Raw genomic sequence first — 25,825 nt, 5'->3', positions numbered from 1 at the left:
CCACGCCTAAGATCAAACCCCACGCCCTAAAAGAAACCCCACGCCCAAGGAAGAACCCTACGCCCATCATGAAACCCCACGCCCTAGGAGAAACCCCACGCCTAATGTATCAACCCTACGCCCAAAACTCAAACCCCACGCCCAAGGAAGAAACCCCACGCCCTAGGGGAAACCCCACGCCTAATGTATAAACCTTATGCCCAAAACGCAAACCCCACGCCTAAGCTTAAACCCTACGCCCTAGGAAGAAACCCCACGCCCAAAGTGGAACCCCACGCCTATCATGATACCCTACTCCCTAGATGAAACCCCACGCCTAAGATAAAACCCCACGCCCTAGGAAGAAACCCCATGCCCTACAACGAAGCTCAAACCCCACGCCCAAGGAAGAACCCCACGCCCATCATGAAACCCCACGCCCTAGGAGAAATGGGTACGGAACAGGGGGAGCAACAAGCGCGCCCGCGCCACCAGCTTGCGTGGCCGCGCCATTGTCGCGCGCGTCTGCGCCCGGGAGCAGGGCAGCTCTCTTTCCCTCCATAATGATGTTCTTCGTGCGCTCCACTTAGTGTGCTTGATAAACACGGAGTAAGGCAGATTCCAAGGGACCGCCATGGTGGGTTCAACACCGAGAATGGTGCCCCCACAGCTTGAAAGCACGCCTTTAGGAACTTGGAACTTGCACATCTTCATTCTTGAGCTTCAAATGGAAGGCACTAGGCATCCTATTCCATACAAAACTCGGGGGAGGAACCTTGGGAATCCTTGGACAACGATCCTAAACTGAAAATTATACATTTTTGTACACAATTTTTTACATATTTTTGAGGGTATAGTTGGTAGCACACTATTCCTAAGAGTTATTTTCTACTTTTTATAAGGTAGAGATATAATGAGATATTAAACCATTTAATGAGATTATATAATTATCTTTAGGATGATAAAATTTAAAGATCATGTTTTGAATGACGTGATTTACTATTTGATACTTTTTATAAGGGTAAATTCACAATTTGAGTTATACATTTACAAAATAGTAGACCGGGTCTATTCCAATTAAAAATGTTATTCAAAATGATATAGTAGACCGGGTCTATTCCAATTAAAAATGATATAGTAGACCGGGTCTGTTCTAGTATTTGTATAAATCGTTACCAATAAGTCAGAGAAACGGTAGTATTTGAAAACTCCACGACAAAGCTCAGATCTCCCCAATTTTCGACATTTTATCTATAATCCAAAATTCTAAAATTCTTTCTCTTTCATAGCCCACCACGTTGTGTTCCTCTCTTTGAAAGCGAAGTTATCTGCAGTTGTTGCAAGTGTGAAGGAGAAGAAAATAATATTTTTTTTTTAAAGAATACCCTAGTAAATTGGAGCTTTCTTAGTTCTGCAGCAATTTTTTTAATGATCTGTGAAGTTGTGCGTGTATATAACGATCTGGGTAACATCAGATGAAATGGGTTGACATTATTTCTTGAAATTAGTTGTTGGATTTTGATTTCAGTTGCGAAAAATGGCGCTTTTTAGGAAGTTTTTCTACAAGAAACCACCTGATGGGTTGTTGGAGATTGCTGAAAGGGTTTATGGTACGTCTTTATTATTGGTTTAAATTTGCAATTTTTTGATTTTTTTTTTCCCAGCAATTTTTAGAATGATTTGATACGGAGTTTGATATTTTGTGTTGAATTTGATGTGATTGTACTCTAGTATGCTTTTATGGATTTGATGATTTAAACTTAGAATTGAGGCCTAGAAATTGATGGGGTTTGTTGGAAATTGCATCAACTTTTTGATTGCTGATTAAGGGTTGCAATTATTAGATAAATGCGAATGGAGGAAAAGGATATTTTTAGACAACCAAGGGAGATAAAAGACTTGGTTCGTGCAACCAACTTCATACTTTGGCCTTTTCGATTACCGCTTTGGTGTTGTTGTATGGTCTGACTAATCACCTTTGGGACCTGCATTTGTTTCTGTTGAGCTTTGGTTTAGTTGATATTAGTGAGGGTGATTTGGAATAACTCAGATATGGATCTTCTTCTGACTCGTCTATTACACAAGTATGATGCTAGGGAGGAGTTTGTGTTGTGGTATCATTGGATTATAATTGGTTGGATTGTTGCTCATGAATGTGGAATCGATTTAGCTAATGGCTGGAATTGTGGGAAACTATCTCTAGTCTTTGGTTTATCGTAGCAAGGCTGTAAATTATTGGGAATTCAACATTTCCCTACATTAGGTGGGTATATATCAGGTTTCAGTAGCTTACTTGCTGGGTATTATCCTTGCTAATTGGATCTTCAATGCTTTTTCTGTCATTATTACTGGGGTATTTGTAAGTATTGTCTGGTTTTAGTCATATATAATTCTCAACTGATGCTGCTCAGTTTTGGCTGAGTCTTTTCCTTGCTAGTTATTTTCAAATGGCTGGTGGTTATCTATTTGTCTGTTGCATAGTCTGGTTTTCTTAGATTAATTAATCAATGTTGCGTAGTCTGGTTTTCTTAGAATAATTAATCAATGTGGATTGGTTTTGGATAATACTTAATCTCTATGTCTGTGCTTTAATGTATGTTTTGTGATATTTTGTATCTTCCCTATGGGATCATGTGGATAAGAAGTTTCATTGCATTAAATAGAGTAAGGGTACGAGCTATTGATTCTAGATTTCTAGGTGCTAGAGCCTAAACATCAGATACTAACTAACATGCTTTAGTAGTTGTCTACTTGTATAATGTGGAATAGAGTGTAATGAAATCATGATTTTTACATTCTTGATAAGAGGCTATGAGCTTTGAGGACCTTGTATTTTGCCCCTTTTGGCTCACTTGTAAGTTGTGAAGTTAAGACAACTTATGCTACTCGTCCTTTTCACCTTATTTAGGAACTTATTACTTATTCTTATTAGAATTAGACTAAATTGACCAAGGCTAGAAAAGTTAAGACCTCACCGGTGTGGTCTAAATTTAGTCAAGTCAAGATATTGGGTCTGTACCTTCTTCTTATATTAGTGTGCAAAAATGGTCAAAACTAGTAACATCAAGATATCAGATCTGTTTCTTTCTTCTTATATTAGTGTGCAATTGCTAATATGGTCAAATTTTAGTCAAAGGTGGTCTAAATTTAGTCAAAGGTGGTCTAAATTTAAAAATAATATTCTCGTTGGTATCCTGGAAAATCGGGTGAAATTGTTTTATGGAAGAAATATGAACTGTCAAAAGAAATTATACGGAGTAAATAGCTTTGGAGGGAGTAGCATTTGCTGTTTGTTTATTTGAAAAGTTGTTCATGATTAATTTGGGTGGGGAAATAAGGTTTGTGGAGTGGTTTTAAATTACTTTTTATTATTGTAAGGAAAGAAGAAGATGGAAACTTATGTAAGACTTATGAATAGTTTTTGCATGTGGGTTTTTTCTTTGATCTTGAGATCTGATTTGTCAATCTGTGCCACACAGTTTTAGGCATCGTGTCTTCCTTTTTCATTTTTGGACTTGAACATGTTACTAGGCTTGGTTGTATTGATCAAGTTTCCTTGTGAATTTGTTTTGAATTCGTGAATTTTTGTGTTTGCTTAAGTAATTTGGGTTTGGATGAGGATTGATTTCCAACCAAGCTTTTTGTCTTCTCATTATGCATCCTTGCCTGTTCTCTCTAAATAATTTTATCTGTAATTTTTAGAATTCTGTTATTCACCTGTTTGATAAAATGCTTTTGTGATATTTGTGACACATGTTTGATTCTTCTAGTTGAGATAGCTGTTAAAGCTTACTGTCCTGATAATGAGCTTTTTTTGTTGCTTAGTCTTTGATTGCTGCTTTACAACGGATGTGGTGGAGGATGATAATTATCAAGGCTACATTGATGGAATAGTTAGTCAACTCTATGGTCATCTACCTGATGCTTCGTTCATGGTTTTCAACTTTCGTGAGGGAGAAAACCAGAGCCAGATTGCGAATATGCTGTCGGAGTATGACATGACTGTAATAGATTATCCTCGGCAGCATGAAGGTTGTCCTTTGCTTACATTGGAGATGATTCATCACTGTCTGAGATCTGGTGATAGCTGGCTCTTGCTTGGTCAACGCAATGTTCTTTTAATGCATTGCGAACGAGGTGGTTGGCCTATTTTGGCATTCATGCTAGCCGCACTCTTAATCTACAGAAAGCTATATAATGGGGAACAGAAGACACTGGATATGATCTACAGACAAGCACCTCGCGAGCTTTTGCAGTTGATGTGCCCGTTAAATCCAATTCCCTCTCAGTTGAGGTATCTTCAGTATGTATCAAGGAGACACTTGGACTCAGAGTGGCCTCCCCAGGACAGGTGCCTGACTGTGGACTGCATAATGCTTAGGCTCATCCCTAATATTGATGGGGTGGGTGGTTGCCGACCTATTCTTAGAATCTATGGACGAGACCCTTCACCTGCTGCTGACCGAACTCCTATAATGCTATTTTCAACTCCAAAAAAAAGTAAAATTGTTCGGCAATACAAGCAGGTAAAAAATGGCTAACGATTTATCTGTTTGTCCTTGTGATATGTTTTCCCTTGATGTCAATCTTTCACTGGCCTGTGCTTCGACTGGGTTGTAAGGTGTACTTTATTTTCTTATCTTCTTCTGGTTGGTGATGTTTTCTGTATATGCGACATGAGATATTTCCATCTTTGATATTATGTCTCATGAGATTGCTAGTCCTTCTTTCTCTGTTGTCAAATACTAATTTTTTATTTTAATTTTTATTTTTAAAATGTTATGCGTGACGCCCTTCACTTATCGGTTTCTTCTTCTGATTATATTCCAGGCCGAAAGTGAATTGGTGAAGATTGACGTTAACTGTCATGTTCAAGGGGATGTAGTGCTTGAGTGCATAAGCTTGGATGATGATTTGGAACGTGAGCAGATGATTTTCAGGGTTATGTTCAGCACAGCATTTATCAGATCCAATATTTTGATGCTTAATCGTGATGAAATTGATACCTTGTGGGATGACAAGGATAAATTTCCGAAGGACTTCAGAGCTGAGGTACCCACGTTCCAACCCCTTTTGTTTTTGCTTACTCCACTTGTGTGTGTGTGTGTGTTTTTGTTGTTGTGAGATTCAATGATTAACATGAGTATATAAGATAAAACTTGAATTATGTTTTGGTTTTTTTCTTTTCCTGAAGGTTCTTTTCTCAGAGATGGACTCTGCAACCTCTGGCACTTCTATTGATATGCCTGTTACTGAGGAGAAAGAAGGCCTTCCTATTGAAGCATTTGCAAAGGTGCAAGAGATTTTCAGCAACGTGGATTGGATAGATTCAAAGTCTGATGTCGCACTAAATGTTCTTCAGAAAATTACTTCATCAAAAGAACTCAAAGAGAAATTGGATATAGCTTCTCATGAGAGTAAAGAAAGTCTTGTGGGTAATTTGAAATCACTTGTCCAGGAAGACAGCATCATGGGATCCTCAAAAGGGACTCTTGAGAGGCAATCCCATTTCTCTTCTGAAACAACAGTAGAAACCCATATAGGCTATATAGTTGGACAGAAGTCTGATGCTCATAAAGAAGGTGTTTCAAATATTGTCCTAGAAAATTTGGAAAATGCTAGTCTGCCCGAGAAATCTAGCATTATTGTAGTATCACATCCTCAACAAATTGTTGAAAAGCTCTCAAAACAGTCCTCTGGTCCTTCTCCAGATGATATTGTGGTTCCAAAGAAGGGTCTACCAGAGGACTTGGTTCCTGTTCTTCAAAAAACTACTCAAACAAAGATAATATCCCCTCGTATACTTCAATCTTCCCGTTCAAGTTCTGCCATATATAGCAATTCCATGCAAGGTTCTCCAAAACCTATGCAAAGATTTCATAGTTCACCGTCTTCACTTGGGATTACAGCGCTTTTGCATGATAATGATACATACAAGAGTGATGCGGTTGCTCATCAGGAGGCAATATCTCCACAATCAACGGCTACTTTGGTCGCTTTTGTACCCGAAGTATCTAAACCTGGACAAAACGTTCTCTCATCATCTGCATTATCTCAACCACCAGCCCCTCCGCCATCTTCTCCTCCTTTACCTCATATTCATTCAGTATCACAACATAAAGATTCTCCACCAGCATTACAACCCCTTCCACCTGTAGAATTAGAAAATGATATTGTTTGTCGTACAAATCCATCGTCAATCCCTCCACCCCCACCCTTGCCTTTTTTTAGATCTTCAACTGTCCAGAACACATCATTTCCTCCTCCTCTTCTTTTTGTGAATGCAGGAGGCGCATTATCAGCACCACCTCCTCCCCTCCCTCTGCCAACATCTTTTGGACAATCTCTTTCTTCAAATACTAGGGTTCCCTTGTCAACACCACCACCTCCACCTCCTCCTCCACCTGTATTGCAGTCCCCATGTTCTAGTGCTAGGAGCACATTGTCAATCCCTTCTCCTCCTCCTCTGCCTCCTCCACGTCTTCCTGAGAATGTTTCTTCAGCTATAGATTCAGATTCATCTATTAGCAGCACACGTGGACCAGTCAAAGCTCCTCCACCTCCACCTCCTCCATGTCTCCCTGAGAATGTTTCTTCAGCTATAGGTTCAGATTCGTCTAATACCAACGCACGTGGACCAGTCAAAGCTCCTCCCCCACCTCCGCCTCCTCCACGTCTCTCTGAGAATGTTTCTTCAGCTATTGGTTCAGATTCGTCTAATACCAACACACGTGGACCAGTCAAAGCTCCTCCTCCTCCTCTTCCCCCAAAATTGCCTGTTTCTGTTGCTAGTCCTAAAATGTCTTCTCTAGTGCCTCCACCACCTCCACCTCCTAAAGGTGCCTCTTCTAATGTTGGGTCCTCAACTTCAATTAAAACTCCACCGGTGCCACCTCCACCGGGTCCTCTTGGAAAAGGAGTGGCAAGAGCTAATAGTTCTGCTCAAGATTCTCAAGTGGCTGGTAGCAAAGGACCAGTTCCTCCACCCCCTGGACCCACTGGTTTAAAGGGTAGGGTCCCACCTCGTGTTACCCCGAGGAATCAGGGTCAACCAAAAAAGAATGTAAAGCCGTTTCATTGGTTGAAATTAACAAGGGTAATGCAAGGAAGCTTATGGGCTGACGCTCAAAAACCTGATGAGGCTTCCAAGTAAGTGTTTGATCCCTGCTTGATAATTTTTTTTAACTGCACAGTTTAGTCCAAAGCTTTCTGCTGAACCCTTGTAATAATTTCAATATTTGACAGAGCTCCAGAGTTTGATATGTCAGAACTTGAGACCCTCTTTGCAGCATCTGTTCCAAATGCAGACAAGGGTATCACTGGAGGGCAATCGGGTCGTCGTACTTCAGGGTCTAAACCTGAAAAAATTCAGCTGGTAATTTGTGTTTGACTTTCAATGTTGGCTAGTAATAAAAAAATCATTTTTTTTTGCTTGCTATTCATTAGTTTTCTTAGAATCACCTATTTTCAAATCCAACATCTGATCTGGAAGTATTTGGTGGGAAATTTAACGAATAAATAATTAGATAGTAATTAATCTTTGGCTTGTGCTCTTCATTATAACGTAGCATGTATTAGCTACTGAAAGGTTAATGAAAACAGACTAGAAGCATGCAATCGGTAAGTTGTCAATTAGATACTTAATGGCCTCCATCATAGTATTTGGCTTCTTTGGGGCAAGGCTTGGACATCTGAGCCTCTTGAGACCCTACCTCAGTGTGAGTCATACTTGATGAATTTGTTGAAGAAGAAAGTGGACAAGTGGTGCACTACATTGAATCAAAGCATTCCCAGTCAGCAAGCTTGTTTGGGCTAACCTTGTCTCCTCTTATCTAGTGGCTTAATTTCTTGGCTGTGCTTTACTTATCATCTACTCTGAGTCTTGACATTATGTTATGTGCCTCTGCTGCCCTAGCAAACTAATGTATTTTGCTTTTATTTTATTTTATTTTATTTATTTATTTATTTATTTATTTTATATATCTTTGTCCATGGCTTTTCTGCAGATTGAGCTTAGAAGGGCTTATAATTGTGAAATAATGTTTACAAAAGTGAAAATTCCTCTGCCTGATTTAATGGTAAGGTCATAACTGTCGGCATGCAAATAAAGCCTAGGGTTTGATGATAATTTCTATTGTAGAGAATTAACAGATAACTGAGCTTGCTGATTATTGTCACTCAGTAGTAATTAGGGAATTACTTGGCTGTGGTTATGATCACATTAACAGTTGTGGAACCACTTTGGCAGGCAATACGGATGGTTTGAAACTGTCACGGCATATTATGATGGTTGTGTTTAGCTGAAAAACCTATAGTATGTGGTGGCACATGTCACTGCAGCCAAGATTTATTTTCCTAGTAGAATATTAAAAACAGAATGGGTTTGAGAGGGTTTTTCATTAATTTTTTCTTTTTTGGTATCAACTTTATTGCAGAATTCAGTACTTGCTTTGGATGATTCAGCTTTGGATGTTGATCAAGTGGAAAATCTTATAAAATTTTGTCCAACAAAGGAAGAAATGGAGCAACTGAAGGTAAGTTATTAGACAGAGGCAATTTTGATTTGGAATGATCCATTAATTTTTTATCTTTTGGATATATGTTTAAATTTTATTGTCTGTATTATGTTGTGGGATTATATTGTCCTTTTAGAAATCATTTTTTTTATTTCTTGAATATTTTGTCTTTTTTAAGTCTTATGTAAAAAATTCTCTGGTTCAGGGATACAAGGGTGATAAGGATAATTTAGGGAAATGTGAACAGGTTAGTCAATTCTTTTTCTTCTTCTATATTTAATCTTTTAACTTTGCACATCAATGCTTTTGAACATTATGGGAGACCAAGATCAGTGAAGCTCAAGATGACATAGTACCAATTAAATTAATCCGATGCTTAATATATGGTTATGTTGGGGATTGATTTAATTTGGTTGCTGCTATATAATGTTAAAATAGGCCATTTTGATTTATGTATATTCTTTTTAATTCTGAAACAGTTCTTCTTAGAGTTGATGAAGGTGCCTCGAGTGGAGTCGAAACTAAGAGTTTTTTCATTTAAGATACAATTTATCTCTCAGGTTTGTTGATTAATTTTCATTTTGATCTAGTTCTGCAAACTTTGTCTAGATTGTTAATCTGTGAATTTATAATACTTTCAGGTGTCTGATCTTAGAAAGAATTTACAGATAGTGAGTTCTGCTTCTGAAGAGGCAAGTATTCTCCATGAGCTCTTTGCTTTTTCCATCGCCTTGTTGGTGGTTGTATTTTTTTCTTTAATTTCTTTCTCGAAGTGTCTATTACATATGTGATTATGCAATGACATGGCTTACCATTTTCAGATCAGAACATCAGTAAAGTTGAAAAGAGTCATGCAAACAATTTTGTCTTTGGGCAATGCATTGAACCAAGGGACTGCTCGAGGTGGGCTGAGGTTTTTTTGATTCATTTGAATCTCTTTCTTATATTTTTGCCTTTGAATATCCATGAACATGCCTGCAGGTGCTGCTGTTGGGTTTCGACTGGATAGTCTCCTTAAACTCACTGATACGCGTTCTCGGAATAGCAAGATGACACTTATGCATTACCTGTGCAAGGTAAATCAACTTTCCTAAGTAATTTTGCATTATCTTCTTTTGGCATTAGACATAGTGTGGACAATTGACTCTTGTGCCTGTAAGCGCAATATCCTTTTTTTTTTATTCAACTGGCTCTACTCAATTTGTTTATCTTGTACATCTTTGCTATGAATTAGATGGCAGTAGAAGTAATATGGAAAATATAGCTTGTGTGCATGTTAACACACTAATCTTTCCCCCTTTATTTTGAACAAGGATTTTCGTAAAGTGCTTTAGTAGGTATATGAAAATGTGGTTGTTGGAATTTATATCAGCATGAGTTAGGTATTTATTTCTTTTTTACATGAGAAAAAGAATAGTTCGTGAAGCAAAAAAGCTTTAGGCTAGTTAGCTTTCGCTTATGTGTATGCTCCCTCTGTCCCAAAATATTCTTGAAACTTATCATGAATTCATGATATGTAGTTTTAGGAGGTTATCTGTTGTTTGGTATCAATTTCTCCCTTTGTCTTTGAAGAAACACAACTTTATTCTCATAGACATTACTTTTGGTCAAAGTAGAAAAATGGAGAGAGGGAGAGAGAAAGAGAGAACACTTACTTTTTGTAGTGGGTAAAAGGAATTGTTAGCACATGACACTGGCTGTTTTCAGCCTCTCTTTTGATATTAATCCGTACCATACTGGTAGTGAAAGGTTCATTAGAACTATGTGAAATCACTTCCTTGATGAGTTGTTTATTTTTCTTGGGATTCAGTAAGTCTGCATGAGATTCGATACCTAGTTACTTCAGATGCTCTATCATTATTACTTCTAATATTTCCATTTAGTATACTCTTGTGTTTTCGATTTTTCATCTTCTTCCGAATTCCCTTCTGAAACAATCATGGGAGATGTTCTTTTTCACGGATTAGGGGAAGAGTCCGTTTGCGAGCTATGAAGGATGGATGGTTATGCTATTGGTAGAATGTTTTAAATGGAATCATATTTACGCTCTTCATGGAAATATGTCACGGGCTTCTTTTTTCTTTATGGATTTAGGATTGAAAGGATATGTGGAATAGAAAATTAGAGAGGAAGCCCCATGTCTCTTCTCCTTACTTATGCACTCAACAGGCAGCACTAGGGGTGAGTGTAACAGCTAACAAGGTACCTTGTCAAAATCCTAGGAACAGAAACCGAAATCGGATTTTGTTGAACAGGTTCCTGAAAAAATGAGAACTGGTGGGTTCCGGTTCAGGTATCCTGTGTTTTATTTGTACTAGGGATTCTTACACGCGCATCGCGCGTAGTGGCTAGCCCTTTGAGGAGAATTATTACTATTGGTCTTTTTGTCTTATAAATATTTTCATGATCCTATTAAACAAGTCATCATACAATTATATACTCCAAAAAAAAAAAAAATATGGAGAGACTAAATGATGCTTTAAATATTGAAATAAACACAAATAATTAATCTATTTAGGGAATTCAAGAGACAATTTTAATCATACAATTATAAACTCTAAAACAAAATATATGGAGAGACTAAAAGATACCTAAAATATTGAATAAACATAAATAATTAATCTACTTAGGGTATTCAAAAGACAATTTTAAGGTTTTTGAATTCAATGAGGACAAATACGTAAAAGAAACACTTTTAGGGATATAAATGTCCATGCACTATTCATAAGAGATTTCTTAAACTTTTTATAAGGTAGGGATACTTAATAAATTGGTTCAAAAATAAAAATTTATTTTGGATACTCACGAGTCACAAAGTCAATAGCTTAAAATTCTTATAAATCACAAACACAACTAGTTGTTTAGGGTTTATTTAATATTGGGCTCATATGAATCAGGCTTTATTGATCGGTTCCGATTTTGGTTTAGGGTACTTGGAACTTGAACTTGTGTTAACAAGATACCTTACAAGTTCTTGTTCCAAAAACTTGAGAACTAGTTGCAACAAGCTCCCAATTTTAGTACTCGGAATCGGAACATGTGTTTCAGGATTTTGCTCATCCCTAGACTCATCACTATACATGATGCCTAAGAGAGTAAGAAGTTCAATAACAAATTCCCTCTTTACTAGTACTAAAAAGTAGTATCTATCATGCTGACTAATTTGCAATTACTTCAAACAATTATGATTCCCTTAATAGGTAAGTGTAGATGAGGGACTGATTTCGTTTAACTTGTAAGGCTTTTTATTCTTTTCATGAATTATGTTTATTTGTATATGTGGAGTTATGAGGGGAGTAATTATCTATTATTATTATTATTATTATTATTATTATTATTATTATTATTATTATTTTTTTTTTTTTACTTTTTACAAAAATATGATTTATGAGGTGGTTACATATCTTTGGATTAGTTTTTTTTTTTTTAAAACAAAAATGTTTATCACGACCTCATGGGTGTCTTGTAACTTTGGGAGGAATATTGTGGTTTTTTGGAGACCTCTTTGCCAAGTTTTTTAGATTTTTGGTAGAGAATAATGATAAAATCTTTTGGAGTAAGTGCCAGATAGGGTTGTTTACTATGCATTTCTTTGGTTGTGTTTTATGGAAGGGGTTTTTGCCTAGCTTGTAAAAAATAAAAAGTGGCATTAGAATTTAGGAGGTATTTTGGAATTATATCCTCCTATTTTTTTAGATGATTGATAGGGCTCAGTACACTTTTTAAGAAAGAGGAGAGAAAATGTATAGAAATTCTTTAATTAAGCTTTGTTTAAGAGTAATCAATTGATTAATTAAACCTGCCAGCTCACCACTAATCACCACACCAACCAGTCACCACAACAATCAAGACTTCATCGTCAACTTCTTCTCCGTTGTCTTATCCGAATTCTCCGCCGCCGTCCATTTCTTCCTCATTTGCAACCCATTGTCTCTCCTGGCCCAAAGTCCAGACCACATGCTCTTCCGCTGACTTTGATTTCTTCATCTTCAACCCCTCTTATCTTTCTTTCTCTCTCTCTTCCTTCTCTAGATTTAAACTCTTTGATTCTCTTTCTTTCTTCTCTCTCCAAAATACCAAAAAAGTGGTGGTGGGTTATATATGTACATTTCCGATTGGCGGTGAGTGATTTCAGTGGAGGTGGCGGTTTGGTGGAGGGCAGTAATTTCGGCAAGGAGAGAGAATAGATCGAGCTCAGGGTGAGGGTGGTTTTCAGCGAGTTAGGTTGTCTGTTCGGTGAGGAGGATGGTGAATTTACTGCCTGTGTGTTTCAGCTGGAACTCTGGAAGGTTATTCATTAGATTGGGATGGTGTTTTGTTAGACTGAGGTGGTTGATAGTTGATGTGGTGGACTAGGTGGTGGTAAAAACTATAAAGGACTGGGGTGGTGGCTTGATAGGATGATTGATGGTGGTTGTGGGAGAGTATGTGTAATTATCAAAACTACTTTACTTTAATATGTGTGAAAAAACTTTCCATTTATGGTAAAGGTCAAGTATTGGTGACATTTTCATTTTAAGAAAGTTGGTTAAGTAAAGAACGAAAGAACTATAATCATAAATTATACTCCCTCTGTCCCTAGTTATTTGCCCTGTTTGACTTTTAGTGGTCTTCAAGACTTGTTCTTAAACCGGATTTATCTCCATTTTCATTTGTGTAAAAATTTGTCTGCTTCTTTGTTATGCATTTTGAATTGGAAAATTGTTTATTGTGCTAAATTCAGACATTCAGTGAAATTTGTTTGGACAACTTTTCAAGAGTGGCCTCTAAATTAGGCTTTGTAATATAATATTGTATTAAATTTGGCGCACTGTGGGATTCTTCTTGTTATCTGCAGATTCTTGCTGATCAACTACCTGAGGTATTGGATTTTCCAAAAGATTTGGCCAATTTGGAGGGGTCAACAAAGGTATATAATCTTTATTTCGTTCTTATTCTCGTTATCATACATTTTTATTGCTTAATCTAGTTTGTAAGAAGGGATAATAATATGCCAAATGGTTTTTGAAATTATGTTATAACTAACTATGTGCAAATCCTATTTTCTCAAGGTAAGTGGTACCATCATCCTGTTATTGTGTGAATATTTTTAGGTTGGATAGGTTCCTATATGAAGTAATGAACTGTGTTTTTTTGTTTACAATTAAATAATTGCCATTTTCTCAAGGTAAGTCTCTCTTGTAAATCAGATACAAGCAGGGGAAGTAGAGTCATTAGAGAAGCTACATTTCTCTTTGCTGAACATGTCAAGTGTTTTTCTGGATTGGAATTCAAGTTCAGTTTTAAGTGTTAATGGAACTCACAGAGGGAACTATGCCTCCTATTCAATCGTAACTACAGACTTGTTCATATTATCACCAGTGACTTTGCTACATTAAAATCATCAGTTTCTCGAAATTTTCTCAAGGCTGACCTTATGGTTGTTCCATCTATCACTCCTAACAAAAAACGCTGTGATATTTTCCTGATATGCCCAATATTGTGCCCCAGTTATATATTGATGGTATGGTAACTGTAGCATTTAGTGCACTAAAGTGTACCCGACTACCTGTGCAAAATGCCCAGGATATATAGTACATAGAAAGATATTAGAAAATATTATAAAAAATTATGTTTCAAATACAAAAGTTGATTTTGATATAGTTATACAAAAAGTTGATTTCGTGCATCAGTACGGGTACGTTTTAGTAAAGTAAAATGGATAGTACGTGCGAAAGAAAAAATAATAAAAAGTAGTAGAAATGAAAGTCACATAATTATTTCTTCTACTCATGTTTTGCACTGGAATTGTACTAGCTCTGAGACTGCCGCTGCTGTAATTGTTAGCTGCACTGCTGTTAGCATGCCACATCATTGCTGCTTGACTGGGAGTTTGAACAACTATTCTCATTTATAAGGAAACTATTTGATTCATTTGAAAGTAACTTGTTGCTGTAGAATCCACTGAAGAAGTCCCCTGGACAATTTATTATATGGAGGATAACTTCCCTTGAGCAAATTGAAATTTAGGGTTCTATTGCAAGACAGTCAAACTAAGATGCTGACAAGATATTTTGTTAAGAATCTAATGGCCTTCAGGCCATGAAGTCAAACCTGCACCCTGTCCATAGTTCCCTGCTGTAGCATAAGTTGAGAGGATCTGACGTGTAAGAGAAATATATATAACTTTGGAGCATTTCCACTGTATACATGACTATGTGTGTTCTTTTAAAGCTTATTCTGAAATCAGAGCATGACCTCTGCTTTATTTGAAGTTTTGAATTATATTTATGTCACCCTTCAGCGTGGTGCTGCTAGGAATTAGCCTGACCTGCAAGCTAACCCAGCACACAGCAATGTAGCAGAAAGAGGAAGGAGGATAGATTGTATTGATGATCAACAGATAACAGTCAATACACCTTTCTATCAAGAGGAAAGGGCTCTCCCACTAAGCAAAGCTTAACAAAATTCCTAGCATAATTATTACAACAGAAATCCCTCCCTTAAATAAGCTTAGCCAGCTAAACACATGCTAAAGATTCTTCTCTCTCTATAACAAACTTTTCCCTAACAGAATTATAAAAGTAATTGACTCTTCTGCCCTTGCAATGTCAATTGTTGTTACTGCCCTTGCCATGCTTCTTCCTAGCGTATGTAATAGACTAACTTATTGCAATTATAATTTAAGACAATTTGCAAGAACCAAGGCTTAAACTTGAGTATTTGATTCACTGATGATTGAATTACAAGGGATAGGCATAACTTGAGGTTATGAATCTCACAGTAGCTTGAGGCCACAAGTCTCTCATGTGTTTTCGCTAATTTCTGGATAGTCTCTACTGTCCCCTAACTACAATACATATACTCAAGACTTAACTAGAACATGTGACATTAATTAACTAAAATAGAAACCCACAAAGGTTATGATTAAAGGAGGCTGCCTTCTTTCCTCAACTTCCCCTTAATTGGCCTTGTCCTGTTGTTCATTGTTCCTTCTCACAATTGACCCTTGCTGCTGCCCCTGTTTTGCGCGCCTGGAGTACACCAAAAGTGGTGGTTGAATTGGTCCGATAGCTTTGTTGACCTTATTGACCCGTTCCATAACATCACTCCCCCTGTGAGCTTCACCTTGTCCTCAAGGTGGAAGGAGGGAAAGCGCTCATTGACTGCATCGAACTCTTCCCAAGTAGCATCATGCGCTGGCAAACCCTTCCAAGTGAGCAGCACTTCAAGCACGAAAACAGGTCCTTTCTTAATGGTGCGCACCTCAAGCAATTCTGCTGGTTCCACCAACAATTCCAAGTCGGGGGAGAGTTGGGGTGGAATCGTGGGCGGGCAGGTAGAGTCCCCTAATGCTCGCTTGAGTTGTGAGATGTGAAATACGGGATGGATCTTGCAATGTGGTGGTAGTTGTAGTTTATAAGCTACTCTGCCAATGCGCTCCAAAATTTCAAAAGGCCCATAGAATCTGGCAGCCAACTTCTCAAATGGTCTCTTCGCAAGTGATTTCTGACGATAAGGTTGCAATTTAAGGAACACTCTTTCCCCAATCGAAAATTCCTCATCCTTCCTTTGTTTGTCCGCGTAACCCTTCATTACTTGCTGGGCTCGGTTCAAATTCAATCGTAGCTCGTCCAATATCGCATCCCTCTCCATTAACATTTCTTCAAGACTGCTAACCATGGTTTGACCAGCCCTTAAACGCCACAGCTTGGGTGGATCTCTCCCGTAAATCACTCGAAAAGGTGTCATCTTAGTAGAGGTGTGGGGTGAGGTGTTATAAGAATACTCCGCCCACGGGAGCCATCGAGCCCAACTCTTTGGTTTTTCCGCAATGAAACATCGCAAATACATCTCCAGGCTCTTGTTCACGATCTCCGTTTGACCATCGGTTTGAGGATGGTAGGACGTGCTTCTTCGGAGATGCGTTCCTTGCAATCGAAACAACTCCTTCCAGAATATACTCATGAAGAATCGATCTCGATCCGACACAATGGATGCCGGAAATCCATGATGTCGGACAACTTCTTTGACAAAGAAATCTGCTACTTTGAGGGCGTTAAAGGGGTGTTTGAGACCAATGAAATGGGCATACTTCGACAAGCGATCCACCACTACTAACACCGCGTCGCTTCCTCGGGATAAGGGAAGACCCTCCACGAAGTCCATTGAAATTTCCTCCCAAACGGCCTCGGGAATAGGGAGCGGTTGGAGCAATCCCAACGGCCGCTTAGTGATAGTCTTGCTTCGTTGACAAACATCGCATTCCCGAACAAATTTAGCCACATCTTTTCTCATCCCGGCCCAAAACCAATCGGCGGTGAGCCGGAGATAGGTCTTGAGCTCACCGTCATGGCCACCAATGGGGGTACTGTGATACTCCTGCAAAAGTAAAGCAATATATTTTGAATGGTTAGGCAATACAATACGATCTTTATAAAAGAGTCTATCCCCTTCAATGTGAAACCCTTTAGGCCCTTCTTTCCCTTGTTTCAAGCCCAACATAATCTGGCCCAATCCTTTATCATTCTCCAACTCCTTCTCAAGATCAGTCCAGTCCACATAACAAGAGTGAACTAAAGACCCAAACTCAACCACTTCATCGTCTTTCTTCGTCCCCTTCACTGGTTTGATAACCAGAGCTTCATCCTTGCGTGACAACGCATCAGCCACCCTGTTGGCGGTGCCCGGTTTATACTGAATGGTGAAATCGAACCCCACGAGTTTCCGAAGCCACCTCTGGTATTCACTACTCACTTCTCGCTGCTCAGTTAAGTACTTGAGGCTCTGCTGATCCGTGCGCACAACGAATGATCGACCCAATAGATAATGGCGCCACTTCGCCACCGCCAATGAGATAGCCATTAACTCCTTCTCATAAATCGATTTGGCCCGAGCTCGCACCCCCAAGAGTTTACTAAAGAAAGCAATTGGGCGATCTCGCTGCATCATTACTGCCCCCAATCCGTATCCGGAGGCGTCGGTTTCCACCACGAAACCTTCGCGGAAATCAGGAACAGCCAGGACCGGGGCTGTGGTCATGGCGGTCTTCAGGTTCTGGAACGCTGCCGTGGCTTCTTCCGTCCATCCGTAATTTTCTTTCTTCAATTGAGCCGTGAGGGGGCCGGCAATCTGAGCATAGTGTTTGACAAACTTGCGATAATAACCCGTTAATCCCAAAAATCCCCTAAGCTCACGGAGATTCCTCGGGGTTTTCCACTCTACAATGGATCGAATTTTATCTCCATCCATGGAAACTCCCTGCTTCGATATGACATGACCAAGATATGCAATTTCACCCTTCCCAAATTCGCATTTCTTATAATTTGCATATAATTGATTTTCTTCCAACTTTTGAAGGACCAACTGTAAATGATGGACGTGCTCTTCCACTGCCTTACTATATATTAAAATATCATCGAAAAAGACCAAAACAAACTTCCTTAAATATGGCCGAAAAACGTCGTTCATAAGTGATTGAAACGTCGCCGGCGCATTTGTGAGGCCGAAAGGCATCACGAGGAACTCATAATGCCCCTCGTGTGTCCGAAAAGCCGTCTTGTGAGTATCGCTCGGTCGAACCCGGATTTGATGATAACCGGATTTCAAATCGAGCTTGGAGAAAACCGTTGCTCCATGTAACTCGTCTAATAGCTCATCAATAACCGGGATTGGATATTTATCGGGAACGGTTTCCTTGTTGAGGGCCCGGTAATCTACACAAAACCTCCACGAGCCATCTTTTTTTTTTCACGAGTAAAACCGGACTTGAGAAGGGGCTAGAAGACGGTTTAATAATCCCAGATTCGAGCATTTCCCGGATAAGCCTTTCAACTTCATCCTTTTGAATTTGTGGGAATCTATATGATCTCACACTAATTGGGTCGACCCCATCTTTAAGAACAATGGAATGCTCATGGCCCCTTTCTGGTGGCAGCCCATTAGGCATATTGAAGACCCCTTTAAATTGGCCCAAGACATTCATCAAGTAAGAAGGTGGGCTAACTTCAGTTGGGCCCATTTCTTGTGTTTCAGCTTGGTTGAATTCGACCCAAAGGTCTAACTTCTCTTTTTTAAGCACCCTCACCATGGCCTTTAACGAAACTTGGGTCTTTTCGAGAGTAGGGTCTCCGGTAAGGGTCACCGGTACACCTCCGATGTTGAACTTCATGATGTGAGTACGCCAATTAGTCACCACCGGACCTAACTTCTCAAGCCATTGAACTCCTAAAATTACCTCGGCACTCCCTAAAGTGAGAGGAAAAAAATCCTCAATAACGGTGATACCTCCCCTCAATTCCACCTTGACTCCCTTACACACTCCTCTACCACGAATTGTATCCCCGTTTCCTAAGGATACCGCAAATTCCCCACCTTGTGAGATGGGTATGGCCGCTTGCTCTACTACCGAAATAGCTAAAAAATTATGAGTAGCCCCGGGATCAATCATCACCACTACTTCTTGCCCTTTTACTACTCCCCTCAACTTCATCGTTTTTGGGTTGTGTATCCCGATCACCGAGCACAACGACATGCCTCCAACTTCTTCCGACAGGGTGTCACTTCCCAACTCCGGCCCTTCGTCCTCCAACTCGACTTCACCCTCCGCGACTAACAACACACTAAGCTCCTTTCTCTTACAACGATGCCCTACACCCCACCTTTCATCACACTTAAAGCACAACCCTTTTGCCCTCCTTTCTGCTAACTCACTCTCGGTCAACCTCCTCGTAACCCCGGAAACACTTTGACTTGGGCCCGACGTGGCCCGGCCCAAATTCACGGACCCTTGGGACTCAGGAGCCTTGGGCCAGGGTTTGGGCGGCCCACTGCTGCTGGGCAGCCCGTAGGAAGCTATGAGGCCTCCTTTACTGAAGGTTGGGTTGCCTTGCATTGGGCCAGAGTTTGAGGGCCCAGCCGTTGACCCACCTCTCCAATTACTTAATGGCTTCTTTCCCAGCTGAACCCGATTCTTCTCTTCTATTCTTCCTGCCATTTCCATGGCTCTTTCAAGGTTAGGCGGGTTGAGGAGTCTCAGCTCCGATTTCACTTCCCTGTTCAACCCGTGGATGAATTGCCCTAACATGATACTCTCCGGCACGTCCTCTAGCGGCGCCGCCATCTCAATGAATTTCCGACGGTATTCTGCCACCGACCCCGACCCTTCTTGCGTCACCGCCAGCCACTGTTCGTGGAGCGTTCCCGAGTGGGAAGGTCGGAATTCGCTCAAGGCCCTCTGCTTGAGGTCCGGCCACCCATAAAAAGGCCGCCGCTTTTGCTCCCACTGGAACCATTTCAGAGCGGCTCCATCCATCGCCACTACCGCTACCTCCATCTTTTCCTTCTCCGTCAATTTGTAAAAATCAAAGTACATTTCGGCCCTCGCCGTCCAATTATCGGGGTCTGACCCGTCGAAGAGTGGCATCTCCAACTTCCGGTGCTTCCAGTGACCGCCTCCGCCACCGCCGCCGCCCTCTCCGGCTCCTCTCCAGCGCCAATCCCCTTGTTCAAAGTGCGGCCAGTCTTGCTCTTCGTACGGCTTCTCTCTACCTGGCGTGAGGTTATTCCCCCCACCCAATCGCGGGCTGTTCTCTTCCACCACCGGAATAGGTTGCTGCATTCCTTGTGCTTGAGGTTGCCTCGTTTTCTCCAGTTCCTCCTGTAATTTGGTGATCTTCTGGCGATCGATTGCGGCTTGTGTATCGACCGTGGATCGGAAGCGAATCAAACGTTCCTCCACCTTATCAACGGCGGCTGTTACGTTCTCCTCGGTTTTCTTCCTTTCCTCCGCGATTTTTTGTCTCTCCTCCTCCATGGCAGCCCTTACGGCTGCTGTTACTGCTCGCGACAGGTTGTCGTCCGGGGTTTGTAGTTTCTCCACGATGGTAGCCATCTGGGCTTTCAGGTCTGCCAGCGTTCCCTCCAGGGCGTCCACCCTCTGCGAGGTGCTGTTTTCCATCTCTCTTTTTTTTTTTTTTTTTTTTTTTTTTTTGGCTTACAAGGGGGGTGGTGGATTCCGGTGACCACGGCCGCAGGACCACCGCTCTGATACCAAGTTTGTAATAGACTAACTTATTGCAATTATAATTTAAGACAATTTGCAAGAACCAAGGCTTAAACTTGAGTATTTGATTCACTGATGATTGAATTACAAGGGATAGGCATAACTTGAGGTTATGAATCTCACAGTAGCTTGAGGCCACAAGTCTCTCATGTGTTTTCGCTAATTTCTGGATAGTCTCTACTGTCCCCTAACTACAATACATATACTCAAGACTTAACTAGAACATGTGACATTAATTAACTAAAATAGAAACCCACAAAGGTTATGATTAAAGGAGGCTGCCTTCTTTCCTCAACTTCCCCTTAATTGGCCTTGTCCTGTTGTTCATTGTTCCTTCTCACAATTGACCCTTGCTGCTGCCCCTGTTTTGCGCGCCTGGAGTACACCAAAAGTGGTGGTTGAATTGGTCCGATAGCTTTGTTGACCTTATTGACCCGTTCCATAACAGCGTAAGTGAATATCACTGGAGGTCTGGAAGGATCTCTAGAGGTGCTTGATTACTAACCAACTAGGTGGTTAGTAGATCTGATCTTGCGCTGTTGCAGTAAAAGAATTGTATTGTATGCATGCATATATTGTCAGATACCTTTGTTTCAACCCAATATTTTTTCATGATTTTTCATCCTGTATTATAGGAGGAGCTGTATATTCTCACATCCTATATAATAGAGGCTATATATGTTCTCGTCCTTCATAATAGAAGCTATAATTTACTTCTCCTTTATCAACCAATGTGTATGCATGAGATTTATCGACATTTACTTTGCAGATACAACTTAAAATCTTGGCAGAGGAAATGCAAGCTATTAGCAAAGGGTTAGAAAAGGTTGTTCAAGAGCTGACTGCCTCAGGAAATGATGGCAATATTTCAGAATGCTTTTGCACGGTTAGTGTTTAGTTCTTACTTTGTATTCCTTTGTGCTCATTTCTGTTATTAAAGATCATATGGCTCCCTAGGTTAGGTGATCTTTGGTTCATCAGCTTAGATCAAAGCACCATGAAATATTGAATTTCCACTCTGATATTTCATATGGACTTTTCTTAAATTGTCATTTATTTTTATTTTAGATTATTGTTTAACCCGTGTTGAGACTTTTCTTGTACTTTACTGTGCCAATATTTTGTTTGTTATTGAATCATAAATGTGCCATTTTTTAGGCTAAAACTATTTCATTAATTGAAAGTCATACTACAACATATGTATCTTCTTGGATCAAGTAAATTATCCCTTCTATAAAATTATGATCGTTGTATATCAGATCTGTTTGTTCTTCATGCCCTCTTTCATGTCGCTGCTTCATACAGCCTTAATAATGAATGTGCGTAAGTCGCAGTAAATAAGTGTTTATTATGGCTGAATGACCTTTGCACTCCTTGGTTTGCCTTAGAAATGAAGAATTTGCTATGCATGTTGCCATTGCTTCTTGAAACTGCCTCATTTGTGAATACTAATAATCTGCTAGGGCAGTCTCAACAAGAAGATTGAATTGCTGAAATAAGGAAAGAATAAATAGGCAATTAAATATTTATGTGTTGATAATCAAGCCAAATTACACCAAATACAGGCTAACCACTCATTTGAGAGGAATGACACTCCCACTCGACAAACCTGTAATCAAATTTCAGAATACTTTCTTTGTCAACTGCTTGCTTATTTATAACATTACTGACTTGCACAAAACTCAGATACATTCATACGTAACTAATATCTTTACTGAACATTTACAAATACCCCCGTAACTAACTCAGAATTTATTCCTCTCTCATTCTCTCACTATCTTATAGAATATGTTTGTATGTTCAGGGGTCTGTATAGACTGTATTGATTTCCTGCATTATCTTTGCAGATTTGTATCCTCTTGTGCAGATTAGTCTATTGTGATTTTTTTTGGTGTTTAAAGAGCCACAGGAGTGGGTGATGAGAATCGATAACAATAATTTATTGATTGATCTCTTTTGAAGATAGTTTGTTTGTTTCCGATACATCGTGCTTAAGCTACAGTTCACCAAAAACTATATACCCCGTTTCACTGTTTTAGTGTGTTATCTTGGGAACATGAACATCAATTGCTGTAAAGATCACATTAAAAACATAGATACGTCGCACTTATAATGCTCTTAATTTGCCACTATACCCTAATGACAAATTTAAATTTAATTTGTGTCCTGCTATCCTGGATTATGTTCTAGTCTGTTCTAGAAAGTTTATCTTTGTCACTTTATTTGCATTCTATAGATATTCAATAGTCCTTTGTTTTTACTGAAAATGTGAATAAATCCTCTAGTACCAGCCAGAGTTGACCTGCTTGATTTGATTAGTGTGCAAATGAGCTAAAAATGTTATATGTTCTCAAAATCTCAAGACATCTCAAGATTCTCGACTGCTGATTTGCTAAACATAGTGATTTACGAAGTTTTTTTTTTATTTAATTATCTTTCTCAAGTTCTTTTTAACTTCTTGTTGAACAGATCTTGAAGAGGTTTCTTTCTTACGCGGAGGGTGAAGTGAGGTCTTTGGCGTCGCTTTATTCTATCGTGGTATGTTTATGTTGTTCCTTGAGGCTTCATTCTTTTGAACTTATTGGAGCTTATATGGATTTATTGATCGATCGATCTCATTTTTAGTTTTGAATTGAACTTGAGTAGCTCTTATGTGAACTTATACAACAACAATAACAACAGCAACAACAACATCATAGCCTTAGTCCAAAAATGAGTTGGGGTCGGCGAACATGAATCATCATAAGGAAATGTCCGAGAAGGAAAAAGAGTATAGCAAATAATCGATTGATTAAAAGCTGGAAAAAGTGCGTAAAGTAAAGAGAAAGAATTAACAAATAAAATTTATGAGAGTTTTAAAAGAGAGTAGTAAGGGGATAAAAAGGGGAGGAAAAACATCATCTTATGTGAACTTGTTTCCATGGTAAAAGGACTAGTAAATTGTTTTTTCATGTTAATAGAATGAGATTTATGAGAATAGATGTTTTGAACTAAGGTTTTTGGCTATTAAAGGAATAGATCTCTGCTTTCTTGCTAGAATGCTATGAAGTATATTGTAGCTACCTCCATTAGCTGATACAAACATGTAATGAAATTGCTGCTCTTTTTTTAAGGGCCAATTGGTGTTCTTTTAACTAGTGGTGTATTAAGGGAACAATCACTCCATTTGGCTACTCTTTTTCGTACCGAAAAAAGCTTACATAGGCCTTAGCTAAAATTCTCTGGTTTAATTTATGACATTGTAATTAAACCCTTATGATATATGTTTTCAGGGTAGAAATGCTGATGCTTTGGCTATGTATTTTGGTGAAGATCCAGCAAAGGTTCCATTTGAACAAGGTACAGATCCATACTTGCCAATAATGTGTCTTTGAAGTGTCCCCCCCAAAAAAAAAAAAAAAAAAAAAGAAAAAAAAGAGAAAAAAAAAAAACATTTGGATGTGATTATGATTTTTATCTGCAATACTAAGAGCCACTCAAGTATTTTGTTATTGATGTTTTGGCTGCAGTTGTGTCAACCTTACAGAACTTTGTTAGGATGTTCCATCGAGCACATGATGAGAACTGCAAACAGCTTGAGTTTGAGAAGAAAAAGGCAGAGAAGGAAGCTGAGAATGAAAAGTCGAAGATGAATGCTCGTGCGAAGGACCCTGACCACCATGTGCAGCAGTTGCCTCGGAAATTTGGCACCGTGAAATGAGCAATCTACTCATAGCCTAACCCAAGGGCCATCAATTACAAATCTCTTGGTGATTCTGCCAGAGGAGAAGCTAGTATGCTCAATGTTGTGACTTGTGAGGAAATACACAAAACTTAAACAGGGAGCTTTGTGACACAGATTATTGTTAATGTACAGCGTAATTCATTTAATTGTAGTTAGAAAGGTTAGATTATATGGCTAGTGATTTGATTATTATGGGTTCTTTTAGAGCCTTAGCTGTAAATTTACCCACCTTTGTTGGGTACCATTCTTTGAAGAATATGTATATCAGGGACGTCAGTTTTTCATAGTCCCCTATACGACCGAGGTGATTGTAACAGATGAACAACACTATTGGTGTAAAAACATTTACCATCTGAATATTTTTGTGAGTTATTTTACAGCATATCAATTTTCAACTAAAGTCTCATATTCTAATTTGTCTTTGAATTCTATTTTAGCTAACTGCTGAGTCAACTGACTTTTGTGATACTTAGAACGAAACTGATAAAAAGAACAGAAAGAAGAGCAAGTCTTAGGCACTGTTTGATTCACCTTAATTTTGCTGAACTGAAATTATTTTTACTGAACTGAACTTATTTTTACTGAACTGAACTTAATTTTACTGAACTGAAATTATTTTTACTGAACTGAAATTATTTTTTACTGATTTTCTATTATAATTCTTCTTTGAGAAAACTGAATTTTACTGAACTGAAATTATTTTTACTGAACTGAAATTAATTTTAATGAACTGAAATTATTTTTACTTAATATTATTTTTTTACGGTGAAGAGAACAGGGCCTTACATGTGCAATTAGATAATGGTAAGAAAAAACTTATATGAACTTAAGGTGCATTTAAGGATATTTTCTGCTTAATTTTAAATTAAACTTTCTTATTTCTCTGCTTTATTTTAATTGCAACATACGACACAAAATAGGGTTTAAATAAGTAGATGGTGTTGTCTATCAAATAACTTTCCATTCTACTATAAAATAGGGTACTAGGCTAGTCTATCACTGTAATTAACTAATGAGATTTGTCCTACTTTAACTTCCTATAACGTATTTACTGTTTTATTTGCTTGTCTTTAACACTTAAAAAAATATACATATATAAGTGAAACACTTAAAATACATAGAAAGTAATACTCTCTTCATTTTAAATTAAATGATATTCTATTTAAGTTACTTCATCCCAAATAAATAGGAGAGTATATAATTAGCTTATAACATGCATCTACATAATTGTCAATTGTGTTTCACAAAAATGAATTTTATTTTTTTAGAAGTCTCAGCCGTCTTCACAACTGAACCATTTTCTCTATTCATACTAAAGATGATATTTTGGTTCATATCCCATCCTATTATTATGATCAAGACAAAAGTCGATATTGATTGACTTTTTTTTTTGAAAAATTTCTCCCATCACCTCAATACTTGTATTTATACGTATCTTTTGTGTAGGCTGTCATTCTTTTAATTAGTTAGTGGTTGGGTCAATTGGTTTGCCATCAACTTTATAAAATATTGTCCTATTTGGGCCAAAAAAGTCAGAAGTCAACTATAGGTTGAAGTCAAACC

The 25,825-nt window shown here is 38.7% G+C and overlaps 1 protein-coding gene across 1 annotated transcript; it reads left to right on the top strand.

Annotated features, from left to right (window-relative positions):
* The first annotated feature begins 1,175 nt into the window (after positions 1-1,175).
* On the top strand, positions 1,176-24,662 carry LOC110733670 (formin-like protein 6). The gene is made up of 17 exons (XM_021913749.1): positions 1,176-1,589; positions 3,805-4,505; positions 4,810-5,031; positions 5,174-7,128; positions 7,225-7,354; positions 7,986-8,057; positions 8,415-8,513; positions 8,701-8,742; positions 8,975-9,055; positions 9,137-9,187; positions 9,317-9,398; positions 9,477-9,571; positions 13,333-13,404; positions 21,308-21,424; positions 23,008-23,076; positions 23,811-23,877; positions 24,048-24,662. The coding sequence occupies exons 1-17, from the start codon at positions 1,517-1,519 to the stop codon at positions 24,236-24,238; spliced, it is 4,119 nt and encodes a 1,372-aa protein (XP_021769441.1). The 5' UTR covers positions 1,176-1,516; the 3' UTR covers positions 24,239-24,662.
* The last annotated feature ends 1,163 nt before the right edge of the window (positions 24,663-25,825 follow it).

Source organism: Chenopodium quinoa, unplaced genomic scaffold (assembly GCF_001683475.1).
Source record: "Chenopodium quinoa cultivar QQ74 unplaced genomic scaffold, ASM168347v1, whole genome shotgun sequence".
Lineage (NCBI taxonomy): Eukaryota > Viridiplantae > Streptophyta > Magnoliopsida > Caryophyllales > Amaranthaceae > Chenopodium > Chenopodium quinoa.
This window is presented reverse-complemented; position numbering and strand designations above follow the sequence as displayed.